This window comes from Ptiloglossa arizonensis, chromosome 12, assembly GCF_051014685.1.
Source record: "Ptiloglossa arizonensis isolate GNS036 chromosome 12, iyPtiAriz1_principal, whole genome shotgun sequence".
Classification (NCBI taxonomy): Eukaryota; Metazoa; Arthropoda; class Insecta; order Hymenoptera; family Colletidae; genus Ptiloglossa; species Ptiloglossa arizonensis.
In genome coordinates this window covers 7,455,260-7,477,635 of record NC_135059.1, presented here as the reverse complement: position 1 = coordinate 7,477,635, position 22,376 = coordinate 7,455,260, and the positions used below count along the sequence as shown (strand labels likewise).

Genomic DNA, 22,376 nt, shown 5'->3' with positions numbered 1-22,376 from the left:
GCATCGATAAAGTAATCGCAATTGCATTCCACGGTGATTAGAGGCGCTAATGTTGACAGTAAGGGACACGTAAAGGAAGATGCACTCCGCGTGTCGGAACTGCGGAATAAAGAGACGATCGGTGTAAAGATTAAACCGCGTATAAAAACCGTCCCCAAGAATAATATTAAAAGTCGTTCGTGCATTCGTCATGCAGCCCGTCCTATTGTTCTTCGGTAACCGATTTCGGTCGTTCTTGGACAGTTCACGCGATCGTGAGATGTGCGATCCTGGTCGAATTAAAACGAATTCGATTTCCAGGTACCGTGTTGCTACTCAAGGAAGGATTTTCTCTCTCGTGGACGGACAAAACGGCCTTCTACCAGGACTGCGAGATTTTTAACAAATCGCACGTATACGGCGGACCAGTATGCGGCAGCGACGGTGTTACCTACGCCAATAGTTTGTTCCTAGATTGTCTGAATCATCGTAACTTTTGGAACGGTGAGCGACCCAAATACCTCAAGAACAAAGAACTTTTCTTTCATCTCGTGGAAACTCGAGAATACGTGGTGCGGTATAATTACGCGGGCTTAGGTCGCGGCATGTTTAAACATTCACGAGCACTGTACGCGATGCTGCAGGCGGGAACATGAATTTTTAATCCTGCGCGCCGGTGTTTCACGGTTCTCGGCAATGAGTAGGCGGAAAGTACTTAATTCGCCAAAGAATACGCCGTTCGAGTTACACGGTGAAATAATTCAAACTTCATTAGTCGGTGGTTCTCGCGAATCTTCTTCTTCTTCTTCTTCTCCTTCTTCTTGGAAATTTACTCCGCTGGACGGTGTTGCAGCTGGAGGGTATTGCGGTAATTGTCGTTTTAAACTGACGGAATTGGAAGCGACGGTTCGCACGGAAATCAGGTGGATCGTTTGTCTTGCACCTGGACCAAACTTCTCGCGTAACGTTCGCGAAGGTGAGCGAATGGTTGCGCGGTGAGAGGGACAGTGCGACGAAACGCAAATCGAAACGTTTCGCGCGCTCGTGAGATCATCGCGAACGAATCGGCTCGAGATTTGCTCGATGGAAAATTCATCGAGTACCATATCTCGTTCGTGTTGTGTCCATTGGGTTGTAAGGAAAGTCATTTCGTTTTTTTTTTTTTTTTTTTTTGGTGAAAATGAAAGACTTTTTTTAGAGTGTATAGACTGTATAGATAGTATATAGATATTATATAGATATTATATAGATATTATATAGATATTATATAGATATTATATAGATATTATATAGATATTATATAGATATTATATAGATAGTATATAGATAGTATATATGGAGTATAAATATTTTATTAAATTATATATTCTCTATTTTGAAAAACGAAATCACACGAGGAACAATAAAATAATTAGATGTTGTTCGAATCGTTCCCGATGATTTTCAACTGTGTGTGCACAACTATGAATAGTCCAAACGTAATTGTCACGTTTGAATTCAATTTCGTTGGGTAAACTTTCAGCGATCGGTTGGCAACAGTGTCGCGAAAATGTCTCGGTAATTGTACAAATTTGTAAAATTACTCAATTGTATAATTTAACGAAGGGGGTGAACTTTCAGCGAGCTGTTGGCAACACTGTCGCGGAAATATCTCGGTAATTGTAAAAATTTGTAAAATTACTCGATTAACGAAGTTAATGAATCAATGAATCAATGAATCAATGAATTGATGAATTAATGAATTAATGAATTAATAACTAACGAAGTTCGAGTTGCTCAATTTGTAAAATTACTCAATTATTAATTAACGAAGTTAATGAATCAATGAATTAATGAATTAACGAATCAACGAATTAAGGAACCAATGAATTAATAACTAACGAAGTTCGAGTTACTCAATTTGTAAAATTACTCAATTATTAATTAACGAAGTTAATGAATCAATTGATTAATGAATTAACGAATCAATGCATTAATGAATCAATGAATTAATGAATCAATGAATCAATGAATTAATGAATCAATGAATTAATGAATCAATGAATCAATGAATTAATGAATCAATGAATTAATGAATCAATGAATTAATGAATTAATGAATGAATAACTAACGAGGTTCGAGTTACTCAATTTGTAAAATGACTCAATTATTAATTAACGAAGTTAATGAATGAATCAATGAATTAACGAATCGATGAATAAATAACTAACGAAGTCGATCGTGTAATTTTGAGAAAGAAGCTTGAAAAAAGAAAAGAAATAAGCGAAATCGAGCACCTCGGTGGTTCCGGGTGTTGAGAAATATATTTTCGTGACGAACTAACCGAAAGGAATGTTTTCTTCCAGTGGCCACAATGCACTCCGGAGGCTGTCTATCGGTAGACGAGTACTGCAAGACGAATCTATACTACGAGCCAGTTTGCGGCTCGAACGGCAACACTTACACGAATCTGGATTCACTTTTGTGCGTTAATTACAAGCATTTAGAGAGTAAGTACGACAAATCCCCGGGTCAGCTGGCCCGTGTGTACGTTCTGCATATTCACCGGGCCGTTAATACGGATTAAAGTTGGGGAAAAGTTGGCGCAGCCAACCGGAGAATTTAGTTGGCCGAGCTTTCGGTGCTGACCGAAATTCCAGCTTGCAAACTCCAACGAGTTAGTTGTTACGCGTTAAAGCCCGGCAGCATTGTTATATTTTACGTGTTTGCACGGGTTCAGCCGTCTAACGTTAGGAAACTAAAACCCTTGGTAGGTTGAAATTTTAACCGAGATTAGAATTACGTCCACGGTAGGAATTTTGAAAAAATTTTTAAAGGCGATTCGCCATTGTGTCGCTTCAACTGATTTTTGTACATTCGATCATCGAGTTAGCACCGTTGGTAAACAAGATTCAAGATTCGAGGTAAGTTGGATCGGTTGATTCTATATATCGACGATTCATTTTGAAACCATGTTTCAGAGATTACAACTTTTAAATATATATTTGTGTATTCACGTTAGGGAGAAAACGAAATAAGAAAATGTCACGTTCATCTTAGAACAATTTATCGACGATCCATTTTGAAACCGTGTCTCAGAGATTCCAACTTTTGAATATATTTTTGTATATTCACGTTAGGGAGAAAACGAAATAAGAAAATGTCACGTTCATCTTAGAACAATTTATCGACGATCCATTTTGAAACCGTGTCTCAGAGATTCCAACTTTTGAATATATTTTTGTATATTCACGTTAGGGAGAAAACGAAATAAGAAAATGTCACGTTCATCTTAGAACAATTTATCGACGATCCATTTTGAAACCGTGTCTCAGAGATTCCAACTTTTGAATATATATTTGTATATTCACGTTAGGGAGAAAACGAAATAAGAAAATGTCACGTTCATCTTAGAACAATTTATCGACGATCCATTTTGAAACCGTGTCTCAGAGATTCCAACTTTTGAATATATTTTTGTATATTCACGTTCGGGAGAAAACGAAATAAGAAAATGTCACGTTCACCTTAGAAAATTTCATTGTTTCCCAGCGATAAATATTAAAAAACATTTCTCAACCGATATTACCGTATAGGAATAGATCTCCGTTCGACTTTCGAAAATTTCCGTGCATCGTGACGTTAACAATTATCTAATCGCTACAACTGTGCCAATATCTTACAAATACAGGATTCGCATCGCAACTTTCGCTCTTTATCAATTACCACGTTTATGAAATATTTTATTTTCACTCTCGATACTTCGCCACGAATAAGTTTCTTTCTTCTAAACATTCTTTTCTCTCGTTTCGCGAGCATTGACTGTCGATGTCGTTACTTTGCTATATATTGGGTTGTCCGAAAATTCATCTCGTTTTTTTTTTATGATAATGAAACACGATTCTTTTAAAGCGTGCAAACATTTTATCAAATTACATATTCTCCATTTTGGAAAACGAATTCACTTTCCAAACAACCTAATACAATTACCCTTACCTTAAATACGAATTGAATTTACTTATTCATATCGGAAATCAAGTAAAAACAATTGGCTTGTTCGGAAAGTCATTTCGTTTCTTTTGGTTAAAAATGAAACACGATTCTTTTTAACGTATACAAACATTTTATCAAATTACATATTCTCCATTTTGGAAAACGAAATCACTTTCCAAACAACCTAATACAATTACCCTTACCTTAAATACGAATTGAATTTACTTATTCATATCGGAAATCAAGTAAAAACAATTGGCTTGTTCGGAAAGTCATTTCGTTTCTTTTGAGTAAAAATGAAACACGATTCTTTTTAAAGTATACAAACATTTGATTAAATTACATATTCTCCATTTTGGAGAACGAAATCACTCTCCGAACGATCCAATATTTACAATTCCCTCACCGAACGGAGTCATCGTTCACGCGATCGTAACACGTGTACCCGAACGTTCGTTTCTTTCTTTTCAATATTTTTAACACGTTTTTCCAGATGTAACAATCGCGCACAAAGGTGGCTGCGAGAATCTGGACCACTGTTACAGACACGGGATCGCGTTTTACGGGAACAACCCAGTCTGCGGCAGCAACGGGTTCACCTATGGGAACGCAGCTCAGGTGAAGTGTTTGCAGCGTCGTAACACTGGTAAGCGATCCCCGGTGAAGCTTATGTAAAAGCTTAATGGAAACGTTCTTTGTTACCGAACAGGAGCAACTCTTCAACTTTCGAGCCGCGACACGTGATCGTCCGCGGTTACGTAACCAACAAAATTGCGCGTTTGCGAAGAAAGCGACTTTCATTGCAGTCTCACCGCGTCACGGTGGTTAGAAACAATCTTTTTTCTTCTTTTTTTCTCATCAACGCGATTCCTCGGTTCCAGAGTTACGGATACTGCACGACGGCGGTTGCACCGCCCGCGAGGTTTACGATGTGCAAGGAATCAACGAGAACGTATGCGAAATCGCCAGAACTAGATACGAGTGGAATCCAGTTTGCACGTTGGACGGTGTCACCTACTCGAATCCGTTCGAATTTTTATGCTACGAGCCCGGTAGGTGTCCACGAGATCGAATCGAAACTCTAGGTTACAATTATCCAGAGTGCATTCGCTGATCTTTCGTTCAGCTGCATTTGCACTTCGTCGACCCGTGGAACGCTTCAACTAACGACGTGTTGCTGTTTGTATGGGATCGTACCGGTAAAGTTGGACGAGGAAAGGGAAAATTAATTTACGTGTATTTGTTACGTGTATCTTGAATATTGTATACGAATATTTTAGGAAGACACTCTCGATGATTGAGTAATATTAAGAAAAGGTTTCGAATAGGTGAAATTTACTCCTTTGGTAGTTCTAGCGTTGATACTGGAACGTATTGGTGTTTGTGTGGAATTATATAGGTACCTTTAAAGTTGGACGGAGAGAAGGAAAATTAATTTACGAGTATTGGTTGTCTGTTTCGAATATTTTAAGAACAGACTCTGTCGATAATCGAGTAACTTTGAAAAGAAGTTTCAAACAGGTGGAATTGACCCCTTTGTTAGTTCTAGGGTTAAGTAGATAACCGAGCGGAGAGAGGATCGCGTAAGGGATCGGTAAATTAATTGGATAAACGATTCTGGACAGAGTTAGAAAGTTAATCGTGTGGATTTTGGTCGAAAAGCTAACGAGGCTGGAGAAACTATCGATTGGAGAAAAATTGTCGAAAAACTGATCGAATAACTTAGCGGAAAAGGTAATGAGAAGTTAATCGTGGAACTGGTCAATGAAGTGGATGAAAAGTTGATCGAAGAAAGGATTAGGGAAATATCCAGAAAGTTGATTAGAGAAACGATCGAGGTTCTGATAAAGGTAGTATCGAGTTAGGAGATCGAGTAAGACCAAGACGTTGATCAATGTTCGATCGAATGATCAAAGAAGCGTTGAGAAAATTAGAGTACGTGTTGGTAAAAACGCTGATCGAAGAATCGATCGGAACGAGGATCGGTGAAACAGTTGGAAAGTCGATCAAAGGACCGATCCGAAATCCGATTAGGTTATTAGCCAGAATATTGATGAAGGAACAAACGGATGAGTCGCGAGAATGGTAGTCGGAAAAAGGCAGTCAAACTGGTCAATAAACCGATCAAGTGGCCAAGGCACCGATCGGAACACTCATCAGGGAAGTGGCCCAGAAACTGGTTCTAGAACTGGTCGGAGAACTAGTCGGAGAAGCAGCCGGGAAACTAATATATATATATACACACACGAGAAGAAAATAATCGTAAAACATGTCGAGAATTCTGGCTTCTAACGTAACGATCAAAAGTTGTGTTTCCAGTTTCGCTGGAGCAAAAACCAGCGGTAGATTTAACTATCAAAGGAGTCAATTTGACTCGCTTGAAACTTCTTTCTAAAATTACTCAATTATCAACGATGCCTTTGCTCGAGGTATTCGTGAATGATATTGGAAATAGACAATCGATACTGGTGAATTAACTTGCCCTATCTTCGTCCAACTTTAACGACACCTATGTATCTTTACTTCCATACAAATACTAATACGTCCATCATCGATAGTTCTAGTGTTAACGTTAGAAACTTTTTTTTAAAGTTACTCAATTATCGAGTAAGTTTAGGTGTCTCTTCTTCAAATATTCGAAATAGACGACCAATACTCGTGAATTAACTTGCCCTATCTCCATCCAACTTTAAAGATACCTACATAGTTCCACACAAATGCTAATACGTCCATCGGTAGTTGGTCTCAATTATCAACGGTCCCGTTACTTACAATATCCACGGTCAATTATTAAAATAGACAATCGCTACTGGTAAATTAATTTCCTCTTTCCTCGTCTAACTTCACCCTCACGATCCGATACGAACGGTAACACGCAACCATTGATAGTCCCAGCGTTAATCGTCCACGTATCGGTGATTCCCCTGTACTCGTCAGTCGTTGATTTCGAATCGATGTGTGACTGGTATCGGGCGAGCGGTATAACCGAAAGGTCTCCAATGATATTTAACGGAACCGTGACGATTTCTCTTTCCAGATTTGAAGCAGCTAGCCACCGATGGAGAATGCGGGACGAGCACGCATCGCTCATGCGCTCGACTTGAGGTCGACGACGCGACCTCAAGGCACGCCAGCGGGACCTTCACCCCAGAGGACGAGGTTTGCGGAAGCGATGGCGTCACGTACAAAAGTATACATCACCTGCAATGCCGCACCAGTAAAAATAAATGTCAGTACGAACGAACAATAGCCTTATCGAGCGACGTTAGACTACTCGGGAGCTTTCCTTCCCTGGTATTCCAACTTATACGTATATCGACGATAGAAATCTCGAATCTCGGTGTTCCGGTTCTACGCGTGGCATCCGATCGCGTCGAGGAAACCGATCGAAACTTAACGAGGATTCGTTGAGGGTTCGTTAACGACCAGATCGGAACTTGTCACGGTACCATCGATACAATCTATGGTTTAAAATCGCGAATCTTGCATCGAGTTCTTTCAAGGAACGAATCGGGTTCACAGTTATCGAATTACGTGTCGTGTCCCAACACCTATCGGGAACTTAACGTTCGTTGAGGGTTCGTTAACAACGAGATCTGAACGTGTCACGATACCATCGATACAATCTATGGTTTAAAATCGCGAATCTTGCATCGAGTCGTTTCAAGGAACGAATCGGGTTCACAGTTATCGAATTACGTGTCGTGTCCCAACACCTATCGGGAACTTAACGTTCGACGCGACGTCTTCTCGATTGTATTCACTTATCAATAACGTAACAACGGAACGTCGAATTAGTAACGTTTTAACGCGACGAATTTTCCAAAACGGTAATTATTTATACTACGAAAAGTGATCACTATGGTGGATATTCAAGAGTATCGTTGGGTCGTTCGGAGAGTCGTTTCGTTTTCCAAAAATGAAGAATATATAATTTAATAATATGTGTCTACATTATTAAAAAAATCGTATTTTATTTTCACCGAGAAAAAACGAAATCACTTTTCGAACAACCTAATGTATTCTACCTTTGTAGTAATCACTTTACGGTAATTCACTCTGTAACAATTATTCGAGAGTCTTTCCTACTGTTTTATTCCCAGCTTGGTTTTTGTTTTATAAACGATATCAGTGTCGATCGAGGTACAGTATTCGTGTGAAATTAAGAATTCGATTTTCAACATTAAAAATTTTCAACACCCAGTAACACACGAGCATCGCGCGAAAGAATTCCAACGATTGTATTCGATCGAGATTTATTTCGAGTTATCCAAAATAATCCAGAGCTCCGATAACGAAGTAGTTGGATCGTCGTATCGTCGAGGTCTACGATGATATTTTCATTTCACCGATACGACGTTTCGATGATACCTTAACGGAATGACGTTTAAAATATCAAAGCTCGGTCTGACGTCGGATTCTCGATTCTGATCTCGATTCGATGGATTGTACGCGATTCTCTTTTATCAGATGTGTTTTCCAAACACACGGGCCCCTGTTCTGGGCCTGACGATAACCCGTGTGGATCGATACCTGCGGAGGATTTCCGACTACCGGTTTGCGGAAGCGATGGATTGTCCTACGTGAGTCCGGAAGCTCTATGGTGCGCGAGGATTCGATACCCAGAGAAAAGTATATCGCCAAATTTAACACTCGTTAATATTTCTTTTGTTACTCTCGAGATTTTATTGTTTAAACAGCCTGGTTCGTTAACGAAGGGTCTTTCCGTATTTGGTACACGTTACTTTCCAGATTGTTCGTGCAGGAGCTTTGTGTATTCTCTATTGTCAAAATTATATTATTGGGTTGTTCGGAGAGTCATTTCGTTATTTTGAAACACGATTTTTAAGAGTGTATAAATGTTTATATACATTGTATAAACATTTATACACTCTAAAAAAATCGTTTATACAATGTATACAAACATGTGTACACTCTAAGAGAATCGTGTTACAAAAAAACGAAATGCAATGTATGTAAACATTTATACGCTCTAAAAAAATCGTGTTTCGCGTAACATTGTACAATCTACAATGTATTACATACATAATATAATTATATACACTATACAATGTATATAAACATTGATACACTCTAAAAAAATCGTGTTTCGAAAAAACGAAATGACTCTAGGAACAACCCAATAAATTTAATTAAACACGGATTGAAACGTATCCGAAACAAACGTTTGAAATAATTCCATGGTCGATTTCGATCGAATTTTCGTTTCACGAGTATCGAAAAAGTATCACAACCGTTACGGATAAACTCTTCGTCGATTCGAACAGCGGAATGTTTACCGCGCTCGTCACCGCGTAAAGTAAAACTGCACTTCGATGCACCGAACGCACGGAATTAATTCGATTTAAATGATTTTTCTTCTCCGCAGAGCTGAGTTTCGTCTACGATGGGCCTTGTTAGAGGACAACGGTGATTCCCACGAGATTCGTTTACATTTCCGAACGATGTCTCGTTCGGTAAGTTGCGTCATCGCGGAAAGAGCCCGAGGATGAATGACTCGACCAGCCTTTGGTTCTTCCACAACGGAAGAATTCGTCTTCCTCTCACGAATTCGCGAAAAGAACAATCTTTTCTTCTATTTTTCCTAGAGTAGAATTTTCCCTCCAAAGGGCAACGTTTCGAAATATTTTTCTTCAACGAGAACGTGCGAACGAACGCCCCGTTAACCGATCGTGAATTTTTCTCCGTGGAAATTTGTTCCACGTGGGCAGCATCGATCGTTGAATTATACCTCAACGACTTCGATGAACGCACGATAGCCGTACAAGGATTTATCAGATCCAGATATTTCATTCTACGTTGCGGTTCGCTCGCACGCGTCGTTGATATTGCCATTTTTATATCTTCCCGCGATATTTCTTTCGCTGGGTGTCCTTTTACGTCGAGCAGCGGGATATCGGCGAGACTTTAAAGCCTAAGTGACCATGAATTTTTAGCAGAACTGACGAGTCCTGGCCAGTGATCGAACGATAGGTGTAGACGCTGCGCGATGTTGTTTTAATTTGTAATTAATTTTCAAATATCGCTTTCGAGTTCTGCACAATACAAAATTCAGTTTCCGTGTACCGACGTAAACGAATTCTGGTTTTATCTCTTCTTTCGGAGTAGAGAATGCTTATTTATCGGGACAGTTCTTCTCCGGTACCTCGGTATCGCGGACAATTTCAACGATTAAATTTAAATTCAGAGTTAAACTTTAATCACTTTTCCCTCGAATATTGCCCGGCTGCGAGTCCATCGAACGCAACGTCTGTTAAATATTCGGTGATAGTTGTAAAACTGCTCATACTCGAAACAGCTCGGAAATTTCTATTTCAAGTTTGATTTTATTCTTTTCTTTTTTTCTCTCATTTCGATCGTTGAACGTGATTTTCAATTGATTATCCGGTAATTATGTTCACCGAGTTAACTCGAGCATACCGGTTAAATGGTTAATAACAGTGTTTTAACCGTGCCTCGCCTCTTCCGCATTTTTCTACTTTTTACTTTGTTTCACGGTTCTGTAACACTTGCGTAACGAAGATGCCGAATGAATAATTAAACTAGAAATGTTACGATTTCATTTAAAGAACATCGATTCCTAAAGAAAAGAAGAAGATATCTGACTTTCTTGCGTTTAAGTGCTGCGTTCTGTATCAGAAGCGGGAAAACTGCAATTCGTTACGAAGAGCAAGAATAAATAATTAATTTCTCTACCTAAGATGATAATTCTTCGAGAATGTTTCACTTTTGAGAAAATCGAGTTCGGAATTAGTACAAACTTGTAAACGTCGTAATTTCGATTTCCCCGGAAATAAACGATCGCGTGACAAATATTTATTCTATGCTTTCCACTTATTTTTAAACAAAGCGTCATCTTCTGTTTCGGTGAGCTCCGAGTAAACACTCGATACAAAAATAACAATATTGTCGACAGCTTTCGTTCTTCTACATACGAACTGTCATCCATCGGTCACCGTTGGAAAATACAAATTAACGTACAAATACAATTTTCTCCATTCCATATTCTACGTTCACTCATTCGAAATCATTGTTCCAAGTGATTATTCTACTTCGATATATATACAATTCACATACGATTTGAATAAACATAAGTAAGATTATACCCGTGGATAAGCGTCCAAGATAAACGCGTCCAAAATCGCAGAATAAATTCTCGGGGATATTGTTGAAGATTAAATTAAACCTTTTATATAACCTAACACTTTTCGATAAATTAAAAATTGTTTGTGTAACATTTTGTTCAAATTCTTCACCGACGATAAGACTTGCACTTTGCAATGTAACGAGCGAATAAATATTTCTTTCGTTTCGTAATGTCGATTCGTCTTTCCTCTGTACCTGTCGTGTGTACTTCGTTAAGATCGAAACACGCTTGGATCGGATTTCGATTTTTCATTTTTATTTCGCGCAAGCATAATCGCGACTTTCGACGCAGATTTTTTCCGACAGGTACAAGGTCTTGTCGCCTAAGTCGATTATCTCTCGCGACTAACCGGAGGACAGATTCCTGATGAATTAACGACGATAGAAGCAACACTGGTGACACGATAATTACTCGACGTCTCTCGACCAGAGCGTACACCGAGAGATTAATCTACGAATCTGGATTTTCTACATCGAATTAACGGCTTCGACCACCTGTCTTCCCGCTTCGCTGTCCTAGGCCGGTCAATTAACGCGCCAAGCAATTAACCGCGAGATCGTCGCGTTGCTCGTGCTTTATTAGGATTTTTCAAGTGGCTGCTTTTTCTTTTTTCTTCCATTTTTCGCTCTTGACCCGTTTCCCCATTCAATTCGACGATCGTTGCTCGTCCGTCGTCGGTTGCTCGTGGACAGTGTCAACGAGAGGGAAAGCGGTCGCACGATGATATTTAGGTCGGATCGTAAATTCAACGATATCTAGTTGGAGATTTAGGTAGAGTGTCGTTCGAATGAACAAAGGTGTAACGACAGGGCGGTTATGTTATTTGAAAATGTTTGAAAATGTTTCGACGAAAGATGTCAAAGCGATGAAATTATCCACTCTAAGTATGTTGGAATTGCTTTTGCTGATTGTACGGTAATACAAGTTATGGGAGAAGTTGGTAAGGAAAATGGAATCTCGGTTTGAGTGTAATTCCTTTCGAAGGCTTTAACATTTACCTATAAATGTTACTTGTAAGAGAACTCTCTATTATCATTTTTTCAGCTTGTCGTCTTTGGTCACTCTTCGATCCAGAAAAAGTAGTCTTGTAATCTCGACTTATCGAGATCTTCAATTCTTTGGAGAACGTGTACCGATTAAACATTGGAATTCAAAGATTTCGAAAAAATTTCTTTGGAAAAATACCTTCGATCCAGAAAAAGTAGTTTTGAAATATAAACTTATCAAGATCTTCAATTCTTTGGAGAACGTGTAGCAATTAAACATTGGAATTCAAAGATTTCGAAAAAATTTCTCTGAAAAAATACCTTCGATCCAGAAAAAGTAATTTTGAAATATCGACTTATCGAGATCTTCAATTCTTAGGAGAACTTATGTTAATTAAACATTGGAATTTAAAGATTTGAAAAAATTTTCTCTGAAAAAATACAATATCTATAGAGGGTAAAAATATGAAAGACGAGACGAATAGTTTCAAGCTTGGTTATCCAGTGAACGGGAGAACAACACTGAATCATCGAGCATCGAATCATTCTTCTCTTCTGCAAATACGTGCATCATCGAACTGAAACTTTTGTCGAGGTGAAAAGATGAACAAAGACCGAGGTTATCTTTTTTTGCGATCCTAAAGAGAAACGAGCGACCTGCTTCTCGAACTTCGGCACGAGGCTCATGATGACAGATTCCTTGTGCGGTCAACTTGTCATTTTCGCTTCTATGGAGCGAGTATCGCGAGCGTGAAGAAAGGAAGACGTTTTTAAAGAGAAAGGAGAGGCGGAGGATCGATTCGCGGGATAATAATGGAAGAAAGAGGAGGACAGACGAGAACGAGATTACACGTGGCAGATCGTTCCGCAACGAAACAATACGATCATCGTGCGTTCTCTTCACCTTTTCGTTCATGTAAATGTAAATTCATGCAGTCAAGGTCACTCGAAGGACTCGTTACAGATCGTTGAATCCGTCTCGACGTCAGCTGTAACAGCCTGTAGAAACAAAATGCGCGCGAAATTTTGTTCGTTGTATCTTCGAATCTCGTTAAATTGTAACCTTGGAAATAATGATCCTATCGTAACAGTTGTTGCTTCGAATTACTGCTTGTATCTTATCGTAACAGTTGTTGCTTCAAATTACTGTTTGTATCTTATCGTAACAGTTGTTGCTTAAATTTCTTTCTAAAATGACATTCGTATATGTATATTCTCGCGCAAAAATTTGATCGTTGAGGAGTTTTGGGAACAGAGAATAACTTTCCTGACATTTTACGATATAGTTAGTTTGAAAAAATGGAAGAAAATCAAAAAACAATATCAATTCTTGTCAACCATCTGGGTGGTGTTTGTGAAAAAAATGTATAGTGTCTGGGTTAGAAAAAAGTGCAAGTGCACTTTCCAGTAACACGTATGCACCGAAATTCGTAATAACGATATAAAAACTATACGAAAGTATTTCAACGATAAAATTGTATTGACCGTTGCAATTCCATGGAACATTTTGTGTATTTGCAACTAGAAGGAGGATACACGTTGGAGAAATAACAACGATGTACGCGTTTAACGTTCTTCCGCTGCGCTGCACTTTTGTGCATCTTCGTAAACTATGCACTTGGTAAGGGCAAGTGAAACGAGTCGGTTATAAATCCCACGAGCTGTATTTTGCATATTCGGTCGACCAGGATGAGCGAATTGTTAAGAATCTCACCGTTGGTTGTTCGTGCGAACGCGTAAACAAATTCGTTTTACGATCTGGCAAAGATAATTGTTCCGACGATTAAATACTTTTAAGGTGGCAACATTATCTCTTTGTCGGTGAACAATTCCTCGACGCGCGTAATTTATAATTATCCACCGTTGTAATCGGTTTTAAACGTAATTGTACGGTTGCTCGAGTAATGAAAAGGTAGAAAAAAAAAAGAAAAAAATTCTTTCGAATACGTCGGATGAATTTTATCACGGTGTGTTTCGTCGCGTGAAAATGCATTCGAAAAACGATATCGACGTTTCGTTTGTGACGAAATGTTATCGAGTTTTCGAGGATTATATAAGCAGCGAGCTGCAACGGTATTTCGATGCATCACGATAGATAGTATTTGTTGGCGTTCGTTTGATACGCTATTGAAACACGAAAACGAACGAAATTGTTTAACGAACATCGTTGCTTGGAAAAATTTGCCTCGTCGATGGGAGTTCAGATTCTCTCGAAGGACGATGTAATCAGCGTGGACGTCAGTCGTCAAATTAATTATCTACGAAACGAAAATCACGTTTAGATTTGACACAAGCACTGGTAATTGCAATATTTCACTTCAACGATTAGATTTTTTTACGGATATCCGTGCCTGCAACGCCAAATACACATTTTTAATTTTCAATAATGGCTCGAGTAACTATTTGAAAAAGAATCAACGATGGAGAGGTTTTAATATTTTTCACACGCGATACGATGACGGGCATCAATTCTTGCGTGCAATGTTTTTTTAAAAACGAAGATGCCCTAGAATTTTTCAAACGAAACTTGTTATATTTTTCACGCCATGCGAATACGCGCATTGAAACGAATTCATCCACGTGCGATAGAATAACTTTCACGGTCATACAAGCTCAGAAGCAAAACAAATAGTTTGAGTATTTTATCGAATTACATATGTAAAGAATTCTTTATCGACAAGAATACTCGATAAGAAATTGTTCGATAAGAATACAAACATATGTAAACCCTCCGATAACCGATGACAAAGTTCTCAAACCATTCTCGACAAATATTGCACGCATCAAAAATATTGCACATATGCAAAAATTATTAAAACCTCTCTTTCATTTTCTTCGAATACGATTTACGAAAAGAAGAAAAGAAAATTCCACTCAAATTTAACACTCTGTGTATACATAAAAAAGGAAGAAAATTTGTCAAATTTTTCCATGGGACATTTTCAGTGATTTTCCTTTTTGGTTACGTCACTGCTCCCTCCTTAGGTTTATGCTACTGCTCCTATCGTAATGTTGACCAACAAGGCTCGAAAAATATTGCACATATGCAAAAATTATTCAAACTTCTCTTTCATTTGCTTCAAATACAGTTTACGAAAAAGAGAAAAGAAAATTCCACTCAAATTTAGCACTCTGTGTATATACAAAACAGGAAGAAAATTTGTCAAATTCTCCCATGGGACATTTTCAGTGATTTTCAGTAACTTTTTGGTTACGTCACTGCTCCCTCTTTAGGTTTATGCTACTGTTCCCATCGTGATGTTGGCCAACGAGGGGGGACAAGGTTCTCGACCAATCGCGTTTCGCGTTTTCGTAACTGACACGGGTCGACGACTCCGCTCGCCGATTCGAGAAGAAGGAAGAAGAAGGAGGAGCAGACGAAATGCTCGCGGCGTCCTTTTCTCGGTTTCTTTCTGTAGCCGTGGAATTTCGTCGGCGAATAACTCGCCAGAAACGACGCGTAAAATCGTGCCGCTCGCTTTTGTTACCGCGGCCTCGCGCGTCGATCGTTGAATTTATTATTCGTCTTCCCTCGAGCGTGGATCTCGGAAGTTTCGCGCGATTTTTTCGGCCACGTGCAGGAAACGGAGTCCATTGGTCCGGTTACGTTATCGGAGACCGTTCGTGGAAATGAATAAAGTGAGGTACAGCGATTGGTTGCTCGGTATGGTTGAACTAGTTCGTTCAGTGGCTTCCTGGATGCCACGAAACGAGAAAACTGGACCCAGGAAGGGGGAGGACATGGACGGATACGGGAGATTTCTCGCAGCCGGAAATGTCGAGGTTTCTTCGCTGTAATCGGTGAATAGGGAAAGGAATTCCTGCGGGGAGAGATCGTCGATTTTAATCAACTTTCTCGATAGGGCAACAAATTTCATTTTTGAATAGAACGAATCGGGGAAGTAACGGTTTCGATGAATTATAAGTAAACGATAAGAATGAAGAATTATAAGTAAACGTTGAAAATGAAGAATTGTAAGTAAACATTGAAAATGAAGAATTCTAAGTAAACGTTGAAAATGAAGAATTATAAGTAAACGTTAAAAAGGAAGAATTATAAGTAAACGTTAAAAAGGAAGAATTATAAGTAAACGTTAAAAATGAAGAATTATAAGTAAACGTTAAATTTGTTCTAAACACACAGCCGAGAATTAATTTGCACACTCTTTGGAGTCTATGGATCATCGAACGAACTAGTATTTGTATGGAACTACATAGGAGATAGGGAAAATTAATTCATGAGTGTTGGTTGTCCATTACGAATATTGTCTACGAATATTTTAAAAAGAGACACTCTCGCTAATCGAGTAACTTTAAAAAAAAGTTTCTAGCGTTGAGTCTAGTGTCCGTTCTCCATTTCGAATATTGTCCACGAATATTCTAGGGAGAGACACTCCCGACAATTGAGTAACTTTAACAAAAAGTTTCAAACAGGTCAAATGGCAGTTCTAACGTTAATACTAGAATGTATTGGTATTCGTATGGAACTACATAGGTATCTTTAAAGTTGGACGAAGACAGGGCAAATTAATTCATTCGCCACGTATTAATTGTCCACGAACGCGGACAAATTTGTTTCGAACACAGCCGAGAGTTAATTTACACACTCGCTGAATCCACGGATCACCGAACGAACCGTTCCATCGTCGAACCATTTTATTTTTCGTTATCCAGATCCTGGAACCTTTTTATTTTCGCGGAGGAATCGAGCCACTGGGTCGGCTCGGTCCTCTTATCGTGTACCACACTTACAACGAATACGTCTCGAGGCAGTCACGATCCGTGAAGCGTCATTCCGCCACGCAGCGATCCCCTGGTGTGACACGTTTCTTTCCACGGAAGTTCAACGCAAAGGACGAAACGACAGTGGCTACCGGTCGACGATCGATCACGTCGTTTTCTCTGATCGATGCTCGGTTCCCGGTGTCTCCTTTGTTCGTAGCTGTGGGGAAAAAAAAATCGCGTGATCGATGAAGCCGGGAATAAAAGTCGACGATACCGCGGCTAGAAGGATAACCGGGTGAAAAAGCTGTGTCTAGCGTCGGTCGAAAACCAACCACGATAAAAGGAGAATCGGATAAATAATGTATCCGCGGCGTAATCGTGGCCGTAGCTCTCCTTTCGTTCCACAAAGCCGAGAAAGGAGCAGTAGGTCACTCGATCTGACGAGAGAATGCCGAGCCCAGATGTTTTTCTCGGTATTAGAGCCGGTAGGACGAATAGTCGCCCTGACCTCCTCCAATTCTGCGACAAAACGCGGTCGCCAACGACCATCTCTCGCTCCTAGAGAATATACGCGACTCGTTTCACGTCCTGGTACAATCTTCTCCGGATAACCGAAACTGTATCCGTACCGGATAACTCGAAAGAAATCAACACCGCTGTTCGTTGTTAACTAGCCACTACGATCGTTTCTATCGGTCAGAATACACGGATTAGTGGCATACTTTCGTCAAATGTTACATCGTTTAATTTTCGTTCCATGTAAATTGGATTGCAATTGTTTTTCAAAGGGTTACGTTTCTCGAGATGGTATTCTGGAAATTTGGTGTTAGAGAAGTCGATTTTTTCTTCTTGTATTCTCTCGAAGTGTACGTCTTGTCACATCCGTAACAAAAGGATTTCCTTGGGTACGTAAAATTACGTAACTTTTACAATTTGTGTGATTCTTGTTTGTGAAAAATCGTGAATCTAACGGGAACATGGACAACAACGTGGGCGAAAATTTCGAATGGAAAAGTTGTACGGTCTCTCTGGGAAAAAATCAGGAACAAGTGGACGTTTTTGCGCCGGATTACCGGTGTAACCCCTTAATATGAGCGACACGTCTTCCGAGGCTGACTGTCTCACAAGGAAAATGTCAGAAGTGACTTTCACCGATGTTAATGACATTTGGCAGTCTCGTGGGTTTACATGTACTTCAATCGTAAACGGAATTGTAGGTGCAAATGGTCAGCCAGTTGTGAAAAAATAAGCGTAATCCCCAGAAACGACCTATGGTGCAGCGGCAAGGGTAGAAGATTTATTTTTCAGTTAAAAAAAAATAAAAATCACTGATTCGAATTCGAGAAAAAACATGACCAATCTCCTACGTTTGTTACTGTACCACAGTTACTGTTGTTGGAGATGCTCTAGTTGTTGGGGATTTTTTCCAACTTTACACTTATTTTTTTTTCTATCATTGTAATTTCGTTTATATTCTTTTGTGACGTATTTTAAAAAATACCGACACTTTGGTCGACAAAATACTGACACTTTAAAATTAGACGTATGGTTAACAATTTGGCATGGAATGTTAATGGCTACAGGAATAAACTGCAAGGACTTGGTAACAGTGGCTGCCAAAAGAACAATAAAATAACTCAAACTAACGAATCAAACGTCGTAATATTCAAAAATGTCACACGAACGGTACATCTGGGTCCAAGGGCCCCGAACGTATTTATCTTTCGAATAATAATAATAATAACGATAATAATACCATGGACGCAAAGTCGACCAAGAGTTGAGAAAATATCAAGTAAGCTAACCAAGTGCAGTAATGCAGTAATGCATTCCTATGCAATCGAGAAGAATAATTCTTGCCGTGTCTTCAGGATCCTAGTGCACCAGTTTAACTTCTCTTGCTATAGATACCTAAGTACTTTCAATGTTTTTCTGTTACCGTGGTTTCGATGTTGCTGTGCATCACTGTTCTATTTGTCAGTATTCGTTCTCTATTAGTACGGAACTTCTCTCCGGTTTGTATTTTTAATACAGGGTTTTCCATTATCTCGTAACTCGTTTAAACTCCAGAGTTAACAGATGGTGTATAATAATCGTTAGTTGGTCACGTCCGTGTTTCCGTTGTAGCTATTATTGAACTGTTTCTATAATAATTCCCGATCCCATATTCTACACTGACTAATTTCCTTCGATTATGTTTCTTCATTGTGTACGGTCAATAATTCATAGCCACGAGTTTTCAGAGAATTTGTTTCTTTCAACCATTCATACGATGCGTTTTTATCTGTTTGGTTATGATCGTTATAGTGGCTGCCGTGTGGAAGTGTCTGTAACCAATTTGTCAATGCTTTCTCCGTGCTATTTTCTACGTTGCTTTCGTATCTCCCTTTATGAAAATTGATCGGTGAATATGATTTACCTGCGGTAGAAATTGGTTCTCATTAGTGTTTGTATCAATCTATTTTACCAGTTACTTTACCACCAAATCTTAATGTCGGTTCAATGTTATTTCCCACGAAAGTGGGAACCTTTTATTATCAATATTATTATCTTAATGTTCCGAAACCTTTTACTACTATTATCATTATTTGAATATTTCCTACGAAAGTGGGGAGTGCTAGCTTCTAAACCTTTCATTATTAATATTATTATTTCAATATTACGAAACCTATTATTATTATTATCATTATTTTAATATTTCCTACGAAAGTGGGGAGCGGTAATTTTTAAATCTTTCATTGTTATCATTTTAATATTCCGAAACCTATTATTATTATTATCATTATTTTAATATTTCCTACCAAAATGGGGAGTGCTAACTTCTAAACCTTTCATTATTATCATTTTAATATTTCGAAACCTATTATTATTATTATTATTATTATTATTGTTACCATTTTAATATTCCGAAACCTATTATTATTATTATCATTATTCTAATATTTCCTACGAAAGTCAGGAGCGGTAATTTTTAAATCTTTCATTATCATTTTAATATTCCAAAACCTATTATTATTATTATTATTGTTATCATTTTAATATTCCAGGAAATTGGGGAGCGGTAATTTTGCTGTCTCGAGTACGAACGTTGAGGAAAGCGAGTCGAAAACTGTATAAATTACCGCGGTATCTGGTGCCTCGTGAAGTGCAGATATAGCTGCTTGTAAACACCGGTACGGATTACATCGGTGATACTGTGCGCATGGTGACAGATTTCCGAAGCAAAAGGTAATGATTAAACCGATCTTCGTGGCAAATATGTAACGTGGGATTAGGGAGGAGTGAAAGGCATGCGAGCGGGTAACCACACGTGATAAAGTTGAACAAATTGCATGCGCGGGATTCGAAGGATCATTCTACATCTGTTACGGTATCGTCGAAGCTTTGATAAAATTTACAGAGATACGTTAAACTTGTCCAAGACGAAAACAAGAGAGAGAATTAAAGCAACGCAATCTACAAGTTAATTGGAAACAATGAAACAAAATGTATTCTACGCTAGATCGATTCCTCTTCTTATTATTATTAAACGTCTTCGTTACGTAAACACGTGCAGATAATATACATATACATATATAATAGATAAAATAATTTTATCTAAGGAAGACACTAAAGCTTCTTCTAAACCCGATCTTAAAAGATAAAAGAACGATCCGAAAGCAAAAGTATTTATATACAGAGAACCATAATCCTACTTAAAGTACTACATTCAAATTTGTATCGAATAAAATTTTTTTTATTTAAATCCGATTGTGGTAATTCAGACTTCCATTTACCGCGATTTCTTCGATATTTCGAACAATTTCTTCGAATATAAATTTGAACGCGATCTTTATCGTTTGGAGTGATCCGATCTAGGTCGAATCGCGAATGAAAGTATTAATAATATTTGGGATTATTGATCGAAAATTGATCGTAACGAAACGAACCAAGTTTGATTCGATTACTATGTCGTGTGACATCGTGGACGGAAGTACGATGTACGCTCGATGGGTTCGCGCGAGCGAGCGCATTTGTTGTCGAAACGCCAGGAAAAGAAGTAACAGAAAAAACGGAACAATCGAAACTGCTGGATCCTGGTGGCACAATCAGCGTCACGCAACACAGTCGGATTTAATGATTTCCTTCTGAAACGCGCGCCCCGTTCCGCGAAATGTTCGCGAAGCTTCGAAAGAATTACAGCAGCGATTTCTTGCAACTAAAATTGCCTTAGAAGCGTTTCGTTTAAAATCGTCGCGAAGAATTTACGAATTCGTTGTCGAAGTATCCGGAGATTCGATGCACAGCGAAATGCACATGCACATGCACATGCACCGCGTGCAATGTTCAAGGTTTTCGTACGGTAGCTGCGGAAGAAACGCAATACCGTGTCGCGGAATCGATTTTTCAAGAGATCAATTTTTGCATCGATCCCTCGCTGATCGATTTTTATCGTGAATCGATTTTTTCGACACCAAATTTCGAAAAGTATGGTTTAAGTATCTTAGATGATTTCAATTACTAAATTTGTTGGTTTTCGAAATTGAAAAATAAATAAAAGACAAGAACTTGAAAAATTTTAGACAAAATTCACGCGTAGTCCAATTCGAATAGTTTTATGGAATATTTTTACAAAGTTCCAAATCATTCGGTCGAACATTCTTCGAGATATTGTATTTATCGACTTGGTGAAAAATTGTTTAAAACGAACGCGATTATAAATCTATCGCGTAGTGGATCCAAGTTCGAGTGCTCACGAGTTGTTTTTGCTTGAAATTAATATTGGTTTAAAATTTATAAACAATTTGATATTACTTGAATTGAACGATAATTCGACTATCGCGAGTGAATTGTACTTAGATACCCATTAAAATTTACCGTCAAAAGAATTTTGTCACTCGAAGCAGTGTTATCGCGTGTAATCGAATATGGTACATTAATTAACGATAATGAGCGAAAGACTTTTATCTAGAGAGCTATCGTACGATCGATGGTGGTAAAACCGAAATTCTTCCACTCGAACAACTTTGAAGATTGCGACCAATTGTTACACGAACGAAGAACCTCTTACGTCAAATGACGCGAACTGTGCAACCTTGTTCACAGATGAGATGCATCTAGAAATAACGCACGAATATTTGGCAACAGAGAGTCTCGTTTCCGTGGACAAAGTGCTCGCTATAAACTATCTTTCGTTTCTATTTTAAACGTGTCGAACAGATCGGGCACTATTTTTGTCGAAACACGATGAAATTCGTAACGAAGGTTTCGCCTTCCGATCGATATTCGTACCACGTAGTCGAAAGTAACCATAATTCTTCCGTAAGGGGAGTCAAAATCCTGAGAAATCGAATCTGTGTCGCGTGGAAGATAAACCTTGTAAGAAGTGCGAGTTCCTCGACAGAATGCTGTCGTCTAACGGGACAGTGATTGTCCGACCGGCTGATAGAATTTCTGCATGCAAAAGTTACGCGCTGCGTTAACGATTCGATACTCTCGCAAAATAAATACCCACTGTTGTTGCGTTTGCTCGCATCGAGCTGTGAAAAACAGTCGTAGCGGGTTA

General features: G+C 38.7%; 2 protein-coding genes and 1 long non-coding RNA gene across 3 annotated transcripts in view; 1 reads left to right on the top strand and 2 right to left on the bottom strand.

Annotated features, from left to right (window-relative positions):
* The first annotated feature begins 77 nt into the window (after positions 1-77).
* On the top strand, positions 78-19,947 carry LOC143153467 (serine protease inhibitor dipetalogastin-like). The gene is made up of 9 exons (XM_076324735.1): positions 78-215; positions 301-483; positions 2,326-2,469; positions 4,446-4,598; positions 4,834-5,004; positions 6,990-7,181; positions 8,423-8,584; positions 9,342-9,429; positions 19,879-19,947. The coding sequence occupies exons 1-8, from the start codon at positions 191-193 to the stop codon at positions 9,371-9,373; spliced, it is 1,062 nt and encodes a 353-aa protein (XP_076180850.1). The 5' UTR covers positions 78-190; the 3' UTR covers positions 9,374-9,429; positions 19,879-19,947.
* The window catches only part of LOC143153039 (uncharacterized), an 83,172-nt gene continuing 67,817 nt past the window's right edge, over positions 7,022-22,376 (bottom strand). The window contains exon 6 of the mRNA XM_076323786.1: positions 7,022-7,153. The gene's annotated coding sequence lies outside the window, so the exon portion shown is untranslated. The remainder of the gene's footprint in view (positions 7,154-22,376) is intronic.
* Positions 16,933-22,376, bottom strand: part of LOC143153485 (uncharacterized) — a 57,335-nt gene continuing 51,891 nt past the window's right edge. The window contains exon 2 of the long non-coding RNA XR_012993832.1: positions 16,933-17,048. This is a non-coding gene — a long non-coding RNA (uncharacterized LOC143153485). The remainder of the gene's footprint in view (positions 17,049-22,376) is intronic.

Excerpts from the sequence above, each read along its gene's own strand:
- LOC143153467 (XM_076324735.1), top strand. The coding sequence starts at position 191 with ATGCAGCCCGTCCTATTGTTCTTCG. Across the intron at positions 2,470-4,445 it reads TAATTACAAGCATTTAGAGA|ATGTAACAATCGCGCACAAA; the intron begins GTAAGTACGACA and ends ACGTTTTTCCAG. Across the intron at positions 8,585-9,341 it reads GATTCGATACCCAGAGAAAA|AGCTGAGTTTCGTCTACGAT; the intron begins GTATATCGCCAA and ends TCTTCTCCGCAG.